This window comes from Heptranchias perlo, unplaced genomic scaffold (genome assembly GCF_035084215.1).
Source record: "Heptranchias perlo isolate sHepPer1 unplaced genomic scaffold, sHepPer1.hap1 HAP1_SCAFFOLD_1435, whole genome shotgun sequence".
Taxonomy (NCBI): Eukaryota; Metazoa; Chordata; class Chondrichthyes; order Hexanchiformes; family Hexanchidae; genus Heptranchias; species Heptranchias perlo.
In genome coordinates, this window is record NW_027138684.1 from 20,590 (window position 1) to 31,690 (window position 11,101).

The following is an 11,101-nucleotide window of genomic DNA, read 5'->3' on the forward strand; positions in this document are numbered from 1 at the left end:
CACTTTTTTTTTTGCTCCCGGAGGAGGGAAGAGGCCGCTGGGACCTCCCCTCCCCTCCCGCGCCCCCCTCCACTCCACCCCGTCCCCCCCCCCTCCCCCTCCTCTCAGCAGCAGCCCCTCCCGAGGGTTTGACGGGGGTGCTGTCGATTTTCAGGTTGGGCCTGTCGCTCCCCATCGTGCCCCAGGACCCATCCGCTTCTTGATCTCGGCCGCCATGGTCATGAAGGCTTGCTCCACGTTGGTGGCGTTCTTGGCACTGGTCTCCAGGAACGGGATCCCCAGGGAATCGGCAAATTCCTGCCGCCGGAGAGGGGAACAAAAAAACACAGCAGAGCTCTTAGTTTAACACACATACACTCACAGTGTCCACCCTCCCCCTTCCCCCCCACCAATACTGCGAAGGTGTCGCAATTCTGAGTCTCCCTGCTGGGCGGGGACGGCAGCACGGGCTCTGCCGCGATGCCACCGAGGTCGAATATCCCAATCGGCCTGACGCAGAATTCGCCGGCTGGGATCGCAACACAGCCCGAAGGAGCCAGAGGAGAGCAAGGGAGAGGGGTGCCCCAGTATCCGAGTCAGTGTGTGTGGACCCGTACCCCAGTGAGAGTCAGTGTGTGTGGGACCCGTACCCCAGTGAGAGTCGGTGTGTGTGGGACCCGTACCCCAGTGAGAGTCAGTGTGTGTGGGACCCGTACCCCAGGGAGAGTCGGTGTCCGTGGGACCCGTACCCCAGTGAGAGTCGGTGTGTGTGGGACCCGTACCCCAGTGAGAGTCCGTGTGTGTGGGACCCGTGCCCCAGTGAGAGTCAGTGTGTGTGGGACCCGTACCCCAGTGAGAGTCAGTGTGTGTGGACCCGTACCCCAGTGAGTCAGTGTGTGTGGGACCCGTACCCCAGTGAGAGTCGGTGTGTGTGGGACCCGTACCCCAGTGAGAGTCAGTGTTGTGGGACCCGTACCCCAGTGAGAGTCAGTGTCTGTGGGACCCGTACCACAATGAGAGTCAGTGTCTGTGGGGACCCGTCCCCCAGTGAGAGTCAGTGTGTGTGGGACCCGTACCCCAGTGAGAGTCAGTGTGTGTGGGACCCGTACCCCAGTGAGAGTCAGTGTGTGTGGGACCCGTACCCCAGTGAGAGTCAGTGTGTGTGGACCCGTCCCCCAGTGAGAGTCAGTGTGTGTGGGACCCGTCCCCCAGTGAGAGTCAGTGTGTGTGGGACCCGTACCCCAGTGAGAGTCAGTGTGTGGGACCCATACCCCAGTGAGAGTCAGTGTGTGTGGGACCCGTACCCCAGTGAGAGTCGGTGTGTGTGGGACCCGTACCCCAGTGAGAGTCAGTGTGTGTGGGACCCGTACCCCAGTGAGAGTCAGTGTGTGGGACCCATACCCCAGTGAGAGTCAGTGTGTGTGGGACCCGTACCCCAGTGAGAGTCAGTGTGTGGGACCCATACCCCAGTGAGAGTCAGTGTGTGTGGGACCCGTACCCCAGTGAGAGTCAGTGTGTGTGGGACCCGTACCCCAGTGAGAGTCAGTGTGTGTGGGACCCGTACCCCAGTGAGAGTCAGTGTGTGTGGACCCGTACCCCAGTGAGAGTCGGTGTGTGTGAGACCCGTACCCCAAGTGAGAGTCAGTGTGTGTGGGACCCGTACCCCAGTGAGAGTCAGTGTGTGTGGGACCCGTACCCCAGTGAGAGTCAGTGTGTGTGGACCCGTACCCCAGTGAGAGTCAGTGTGTGTGGGACCCGTACCCCAGTGAGAGTCAGTGTGTGTGGGACCCGTACCCCAGTGAGAGTCAGTGTGTGTGGGACCCGTACCCCAGTGAGAGTCAGTGTGTGTGGGACCCGTACCCCAGTGAGAGTCGTGTGTGTGAGACCCGTACCCCAGAGATAGTCAGTGCTATGGCGGGGGGGGGGGGGGGGGGGGGGGAGACACAGAATGGAGGGGCGAGGGTCTGACGCCCGCTCTCTCTGCCCCCGCACACTCACCTTCGCTGTCGTGTAATCCACCACTTCTTTGTCGTCAGGTCACATTTGTTTCCCACTAACAGCTTGTTCACATTCTCACTAGCGTAGCGATCGATCTCCTGCAGCCACTGCTTGACATTATTGTAGGACTCCTGTTGGGAGAGAACGGGGAGGGTTAGAACGCACAATTGGGGCAGGGGGCACTGAGAATGGGACCCTTCTCCGTCCCTTGTCTCTGCTGCTGAAACCCTCATCCAGGCCTTTGCTCCCTCCAGACTCGACTATTCCAATGCTCTCCTGGCCAGCCTCTCACCTTCCACCCTCCGTAACCTTCAGCTCATCCAAAACCCTGCCCCCGTATCCTAACTACCCCCCGCAGCCCCGTTCACCCATCGCCTCCTGTGCTCGCTGACCTACATCGGCTCCCGGTCCGGGAACACCTCGAATTAAAATTCTCCATCCTCGTTTTTAAATCTCTCCATGGCCCTCGCACACCCCCCCCCCCCCACCTCCCTATCTCTGTAACCTCCTCCAGTCCCACAGCCCTCCGAGATCTCTGCGCTCCTCCAATTCTGGCCTCTTGCGCATCCCCCGATTTCCTTCACCCCTCCATTTTGGGGAGGGAGGGAGGGATTACAGGAGTTCCAAGAGGTTAAAGGACTCCATTAGCCAAAGATAGGCAGGAATGTTCAGTACACAAGTGAGTATGGAATATCAAACAAGGTTAGCTGCCGAGAGAGAGCTGACACAGGAGACTAGATGCCCAGTCTGAGGTACATCGCACAATGTCCCAGTGGGAGAGTTAGGGGACTGGAGGGAGGGGCTTCGATGGGAGAGTTTGGGACTGGAGGGAGGGGCTTCGATGGGAGAGTTAGAGTACTGGAGGGATGGGTTTCGATGGAGAGTTAGGGGACTGGAGGGATGGGCTTCAATGGGAGAGTTAGGGGACTGGAGGGATGGGCTTCGATGGAGAGTTAGGGGACTGGAGGGATGGCTTCGATGGGAGAGTTAGGGGACTGGAGGGATGGGTTCGATGGGGGAGTAGGGGACTGGAGGGATGGGTTTCGATGGGGAGTTGGGGACTGGAGGGATGGGCTTTGATGGAGAGTTAGGGGACTGGAGGGAGGGGCTTCGATGGGAGAGTTAGGGGACTGGAGGGAGGGGCTTCGATGGGAGAGTTAGGGGACTGGAGGGATGGGCTCAATGGGAGAGTTAGGGGACTGGAGGGATGGCTTCAATGGGAGAGTTGGGGACTGGAGGGAGGGGCTTCGATGGGAGAGTTAGGGGACTGGAGGGATGGGCTTCGATGGAGAGTTGGGGACTGGAGGGATGGGCTTCGAGGGAGAGTTGGGACTGGAGGGATGGGCTTCGATTGTCGAACAGGACTTTGCTCCAGTTTGCCTTACCTGGTCTGTAACATCGTACACGACGATAATTCCATGGGCTCCTCTGTAGTAACTCGACGTGATGGTTCGAAATCGTTCCTGACCAGCCGTGTCCCACTGACAAGAAAGAGGACAAGTCAGTCAGAGTGAGAGGGCGGAGATATCAGCATTCCCGCACCTGGAGGAGTGGCACTGATACACACCGGCTGGGGTTCTCAGGGTCTACCCCCGGTCTGTGCAGACAAAGAAGCAGGAAGGATATAACAACAGGCTTGATGCCCCTGAGATGGGGTGGGGAAGAAGGGGGGATCCCCCCCCACTCCAATTGCTATCTTGCTGGGACGTGGTTATGTGGATATCAAGTGAGGGGAGGGTCCGGGTCGGCAGGGACACCTCACATCACTCACCGTCTTCACCCATAAATGGAGATTGGACCTTAGCTCCCAGCGACTGGCCTTGCCTCTGGGAGGAGGACGGGCCAAAAGCAGGGCTGAATGGCCTACTCCTGTTCCTCTGTTTCCATAAGTTGTCTCTGAACCCAGCTTCTGTTTGGAGGCAGGATTGTGAAACAGGCCGATTTCACAAGTGGTTAAATCAAGGGAAGAGACACCCACGGACTGTCAATCACCCGGGCAGCAAGCCCCGCCTCCAGCCACGGACTGTCAATCACCCGGGCAGCAAGCCCGCCTCAGCCACGGACTGTCAATCACCCGGGCAGCAAGCCCCGCCTCCAGCCACGGACTGTCAATCACCCGGGCAGCAAACCCCGCCTCCAGCCACGGACTGTCAATCACCCAGGCAGCAAGCCCCGCCTCCAGCCACGGACTGTCAATCACCCGGGCAGCAAGCCCCGCCTCCAGCCACGGACTGTCAATCACCCGGGCAGCAAGCCCCGCCTCCAGCCACGGACTGTCAATCACCCAGGCAGCAAGCCCCGCCTCCAGCCACGGACTGTCAATCACCCGGGCAGCAAACCCCGCCTCAAACCACAGACTGTCAATCACCCGGGCAGCAAGCCCCGCCTCCAGCCACGGACTGTCAATCACCCGGGCAGCAAGCCCCGCCTCCAGCCACGGACTGTCAATCACCCAGGCAGCAAGCCCCGCCTCCAGCCACGGACTGTCAATCACCCGGCAGCAAGCCCCGCCTCCAGCCACAGACTGTCAATCACCCGGGCAGCAAGCCCCGCCTCCAGCCACAGACTGTCAATCACCCGGGCAGCAAGCCCCGCCTCCAACCACAGACTGTCAATCACCACGGGCAGCAAACCCCGCCTCCAACCACAGACTGTCAATCACCCGGGCAGCAAACCCCGCCTCAAACCACAGACTGTCAATCACCCGGGCAGCAAGCCCCGCCTCCAGCCACGGACTGTCAATCACCCGGGCAGCAAGCACCGCCTCCAACCACGGACTGTCAATCACCCGGGCAGCAAGCCCCGCCTCCAGCCACGGACTGTCAATCACCCAGGCAGCAAGCCCCGCCTCCAGCCACAGACTGTCAATCACCCAGGCAGCAAGCCCCACCTCCAGCCACGGACTGTCAATCACCCGGGCAGCAAGCCCCGCCTCCAGCCACGGACTGTCAATCACCCAGGCAGCAAGCCCTGCCTTCAGCCACGGACTGTCAATCACCGGGCAGCAAGCCCTGCCTTCATCAGCAGAGAGACGCCAGACTCAACTTGTCCACTGGTCAAATACCAGCAGAGACATTAGAGGTAAAAATTTTAAAAAATAGACCCATTATTAAGGCAGGGGATGGAAAAGTTTCCCATTTTAGCAACCAGTTTAAGCATAAAACACTCCCGGGGCAGGTACAGCACGGGTTAGATACAGAGTAAAGCTCCCTCTACACTGTCCCATCAAACAGTCCAGGGCAGGTACAGGGTTAGATACAGAGTAAAGCTCCCTCTACACTGTCCATCAAACACTCCCAGGGCAGGTACAGCACGGGTTAGAGACAGAATAAAGCTGAGAAGTTATGTTAAACTTGTATCGAACCTTGGTCAGACTATACACTAGGAGTTACTGTGAACAGTTCTGGTTTCCATATTATAAAAAGGATAAAGAGGCAATGGTGAATGTGCAAAAAGGGTTCATAAGGATGATACTAGAACTGAGAGGATATACTTATCAGGAAAGGCTGAACAGGCTGGGGCTCTTTTCTCCAGAAAAGAGAAGGCTGAGGGAGTGACCTGATCGAGGTCTTTAAAATAATGACAGGGCTTGATAGGGTAAACGTGGAGAAGGTGTTTCCACTTGCCGGAGAGTCCAAAATTGGGGACCATAAATATAAGATAGTCACTAATAAATCCAATCGGGAATTCAGGAGAAACTTCTTTACTCAGAGAGTGGTGAGAATGTGGAACTCACTCCCACATGGAGTAGTTGAGGCAAATAGCATGGATGCATTTAAGGGAAGCTGGATAAACACATGAGGGAGAAAGGAATAGAAGGATATGGTGATAGGGTGAGATGAAGTGGGGAGGGAGGGGGCTCATGTGGAGCATAAACACAGGCAGAGACCAGTTGGGCCGAACGGCCTGTTTCTGTGCTGTAGACTCGATGAAACTTCTATCCCAAGGGTCTTCAAGTTGTACAATGTGAGTGCAATACTCACAATATGTAAGAAGGGCAATTAGACGAGGTGGGGACGGGGGACGAGGTGGGGACGGGGGAGGAGGTGGGTTTGATTTGTGAGGAGCTTAGGACCTGTTGGGATTTCAATGCCTCCAACCAGTGAGAAATCTTTGCCCTGCCCTGATTGAGGTGCAATACTCACAATCTGTAGTTTGATGGTTTTACCGTCTAACTCGATGGTTCTAATCTTGAAGTCCACCCCGATGGTGCTGATGTAACTCTCTGTGTAGGTGTCATCCTGGAAAAGGAACACATCAAATGAACCTTTTATACATGGCAGCTCAAGGCATCAAACAATCACAGAGAGAGAGACACACACACACACACACACACGGGAGGAAACTCATTGTCCAGGGAATTGGAGCCACTGTCGCTGACAGTGGTACCATTAAACTAAAAGGAAATTACACTCAACTCACATGATACAGTGTAGAGGGAGCTTTACTCTGTATCTAACCCTGTACCTGTCCTGGGAGTGTTTGACGGGACAGTGTAGAGGGAGCTTTACTCTGTATCTAACCCTGTACCTGTCCTGGGAGTGTTTGATGGGACAGTGTAGAGGTAGCTTTACTCTGTATCTAACCCGTGCTGTACCTGCCCTGGGAGTGTTTGATGGGACAGTGTAGAGGGAGCTTTACTCTGTATCTAACCCTGTACCTGCCCTGGGAGTGTTTGATGGGACAGTGTAGAGGGAGCTTTACTCTGTATCTAACCCTGTACCTGCCCTGGGAGTGTTTGATGGGACAGTGTAGAGGGAGCTTTACTCTGTATCTAACCCTGTACCTGCCCTGGGAGTGTTTGACGGGACAGTGTAGAGGGAGCTTTACTCCGTATCTAACCCATGCTGTACCTGCCCCGGGAGTGTTTGATGGTGACACTGGGTACTCTGGACTAATAAGCCTCAGCTCCATGAGCACAAAAGACCGGGAACGGGGTGAGGAATGTGGCACTTACTGCGAAGCGAAGGAGCAGGCAAGATTTCCCAACCCCGGAATCTCCAATCAGCAGCAACTTGAACAGATAATCACTGAAACCAACAAGCGACAAGTGTTAGAGGAGAGAAACGGCTCGGAAAGTTAAGATCAGGAGCACCTCCAATTGCCCACCCTCCACCTGAGTGAACATGATTCCTGTCCTGAAACTTCTGCAAAGGTTGAAACAATCTCCCTGGGAATAAGTAAACTTTCCCCCCCTCCTCCCAGTATAACACTGATTGGTTCAATCTCAATGTCAGAAGGTGCTTCACAGGAGCGATTATCAAACAAAATCAGACACCGAGCCACATAAGGAGATATTAGGACAGGTGACCAAAAGCTTGGTCAAAGAGGGAGGTTTTAAGGAGTGTCTTAAAGGAGGAGAGAGAGAGGCGGAGAGGTTTAGGGAGGGAATTCCAGAGCTTAGGGCCCAGGCGGCTGAAGGCACGGCTGCCAATGGTGGAGCGATGGAAATCGGAGATTCCCCCACACAGTGATGGGACGGGGGGTCTGTGTCTGTGATTCCCCCACACACAGCGATGGGACGGGGGTCTGTGATTCCCTCACACACTGTGATGGGACCGGGGGGGGGGGGGTCTGTGATTCCCTCACACACAGTGATGGGACGGGGGTCTGTGTCTGTGATTCCCCCACACACAGTGATGGGACGGGGGTCTGTGTCTGTGATTCCCCCACACACAGTGATGGGACGGGGGGTCTGTGTCTGTGATTCTCCCACACACACACAGTGATGGGACGGGGGTCTGTGATTCCTTCACACACAGTGATGGTCTGGTACGAGGGAGTCTTTACATAACACCTTACCACACCTCTGAGAAAGGTCACAAAGCACGTCAGAGCCAGTGAAAGGCAGTGGCTTGTCTTGTGTGGGGAAATGTCACCTCCCTACCGTGCACAGCATGATCCCACAAACAAGAAAAAAATAGCATTGTGAAAAAAAAAATCACATAACGTGTACATCGTATGGGACAAGTTATAAAGTGACCAGTTGAAACCCGGGTAACTAGTGTAACCAGCAAATTTCTATACTGAAGCTCTGTACAGTGCGGGTCTGGCTACATAAGTAATTTAGTTACCTGTTAGTGATTTTAATTGCTCTGGTTAGAGAGAATCGCACATGTACGGTAACAAGGTAACCTTGAGACTCAGTGTGTGTCTAGTCCGAGTCCTGGCCCCGACCCCGGCATTAATCCCCGCAGCATGTTTATGTACAGACAGGGTCTCTGGTTACCGTCATGCCTTCTTCCTGAAAACTTTCTCCAGCCCCCGACTCTCGCTGTGGGTAAACGGGTTCCATGGGCACCCTCCCTGTACCTCACCCCAAGGGGCCGCTCCACTTGCGCGAGGCCCGGAGGGCGAGTGTCGACGGGCTGCTCGACTGTGAAGGGGATCGCAGTCTGGCCCGATGGCTAGACGCTGCGGCAGGGTGCCACTGGGTGTCAATCAGGAGCGGGACCCTCGTGCGTGCGTTAATGTCGAGCCAGGACCGGAGTGGATTCGTCTGCGATGCACCCTCAGGTCGAATTGCCAACGGCCACTGTCTGGGCTCGTGCGTGAAGAATGGCTGCTCGGGTGCGGTAGCCCTGCCTGCGGAACCCCGTACCCCAGGGAGAGACAGCGCTTTTAAGGGAGGCGGGTATGGAGAGAAATATTAGAGGTAACTTGATGCGGATAAGTGTGAAGTGATGCACCTTAAGAGGAACAACATGGAGGGGCCGTATAATCTAGAAGGTAATATATTGAGGGGGTGTGAGAGCAGAGGGATCTGGAGGTGCATATTCACAAATCTCTGAAGGTGACAGGGTAAGTCGATAAGGTGGGTAAGAGAGTGTATGGGATGCTTGGCGTTGTAAACAGCGGCACTGAATGCAAAAACAAGGACGTTATGCTAAACCTTTACAAATCACTGGTTAGGCCTCAGCTGGAGTAGTGTGTCCAATTCTGGGCACCGCACTTTAGGAAGGATGTCGGGGCCTTGGAGAGGGTGCAGAGGAGATTTACCAGAATGGTCCCAGGGATGAGGGACTTCAGTTATGTGGAGAGACTGGAGAAGCTGGGATTGTTCTCCTTAGAGCAGAGAAGGTTAAGGGGAGATTTAAATCGAGGTGTTCAAAATCATGAGGGGTTTTGATCGAGTAAATAAGGAGAAACTGTTTCCAGTGGCAGGAGGGTCGGTAACCAGAGGACACAGATTTAAGATAATTGGTGAAAGAACCAGAGGGAAGATGGGGAGAATGTTTTTCACGCAGAGGGATGTTAAGATCTGGAATTCACTGCCTGAAAGGGGAGCAGATTCCATAGGAATGGGGAAAGAACAGGGGGGGTGGGACTAATTGGATAGCTCTTTCAAAGGGCCGGCACAGGCACGATGGGCCGAATGGCCTCCTTCTGTGCTGTAACATTCTACGATTCCAACTTAAAACTGGAGGAAAAATCTGACCGAGGGATTTAAACGATTCTTTAAACAAAAAACTGTCAGAGGGGCAAGGGCACACTGACAGAAAGGATAAACAGCAACTCTGTGTTATGTGGCTTCACATAAATAGCTCACAAGCAGCATGGAACATTGCTTTTAACTGCGAGTGTGTGATCTGTTTTCAATACACACACACACACACACACACACACACACACACACACACAGTGCGTCACTGTGTAATCCATTGTTTTAGTCAATAGACAGTCATTAGCCCCCCCCAAGTTTCGACAGGAAATTTTAGAATCTTACAGCACAGAACGTGGCCATTTGGCTCTTTGAAAGATCTATCCCATTAGTCCCACTCCCCCCTGCTCTTTCCCCCAGAGCCCTGCAAATTTCTCCTTTTCAAGTATTTCTCCAATTCCCTTTTGAAAGTTATTATTGAATCTGCTTCCACCGTCCTTTCAGGCAGTGAATTCCAGATCATCACAACTCACTGCGTAAAAAAACATTCTCCTCATTTCCCCCTCTGGATCTTTCACCAATTATCTTAAATCTGTGTCCTCTGGTTACCGACCCTCCTGCCACTGGAAACAGTTTCTCCTTATTTACTCGATCAAAACCCCCTCATGATTTTGAGCCCCTCGATTAAATCTCCCCTTAACCTTCTCTGCTCTAAGGAGAACAATCCCAGATTCTCCAGTCTCTCCACATAACTGAAGTCCCTCGTCCCTGGGACCATTCTGGTAAATCTCCTCTGCACCCTCTCCAAGGCCCTGACATCCTTCCTAAAGTGCGGTGCCCAGAATTGGACACAATACTCCAGTTACGTTCACGTGTGTGTGTGTGTTCCGTATTTAGTGTGTTGGGATCTAAATGGAGGGAAGGAAAATCAAGAAGTTTCGCATCCACGTAGAATCTCAACATCAAAACGTCCAGTGAAACGTTTCATGGATGAGTTATTTTTGGGGTGCAGTATATTTCGATGGTACGACAACGAACCCTTCATATAATCATAGGAATTTACAGCACAGGAGGAGACCCTTCAGCCCATCATTTCTGTGCCGGCCGAAAAAGAGCTATCCAGTCTAAACCCACTGTCCAGCACGTCCATAGCCCTCTGGGTTACCGCACTTCAAGTGCGCATCCAGGTAGGGGGAGGGGGAGGGAATTAATTGTCCGGAGTCACCCTCCTCCTCATCTGTACCAGCTGGATAGTCCATGTTGGGCTCGAGTGTCATTGTTCCTCTCCCCACCAACCCCCCCCTCCTTGGTTGAATAACCTACTGCCGCTCGGTGGCCAGCTTCACACTCATCAGCTTGTCACCTAGACCGACACTCCCAGTCCCAGTACTGAGGGAGCGCTGCACTGTCGGAGGGTCAGTACTGAGGGAGTGCTGCACTGTCGGAGGGTCGGTACTGAGGGAGCGCCGCACTGTCGGAGGGTCGGTACTGAGGGAGTGCTGCACTGTCGGAGGGTCGGTACTGAGGGAGCGCCGCACTGTCGGAGGGTCGGTACTGAGGGAGCGCCGCACTGTCGGAGGGTCGGTACTGAGGGAGCGCCGCACTGTCGGAGGGTCGGTACTGAGGGAGCGCTGCACTGTCGGAGGGTCAGTACTGAGGGAGCGCTGCACTGTCGGAGGGTCGGTACTGAGGGAGCGCTGCACTGGCGGAGGGTCAGTACTGAGGGAGGGCTGCACTGTCGGA

At 54.7% G+C, this 11,101-nt stretch overlaps 1 protein-coding gene across 1 annotated transcript; it reads right to left on the minus strand.

Moving 5' to 3' along the window:
* Positions 1 to 59: 59 nt before the first annotated feature.
* On the minus strand, positions 60 to 7,007 carry LOC137308915 (ras-related protein ORAB-1-like; the record flags this gene model as incomplete). Its single annotated transcript, XM_067977360.1, is given in 6 exon segments — positions 60 to 297; positions 1,978 to 2,000; positions 2,003 to 2,108; positions 3,363 to 3,458; positions 6,123 to 6,218; positions 6,935 to 7,007. Coding segments are annotated over 6 exon segments (541 nt in total), but the record flags the coding sequence as incomplete, so codon positions are not given.
* Between the last annotated feature and the right edge of the window lie 4,094 nt (positions 7,008 to 11,101).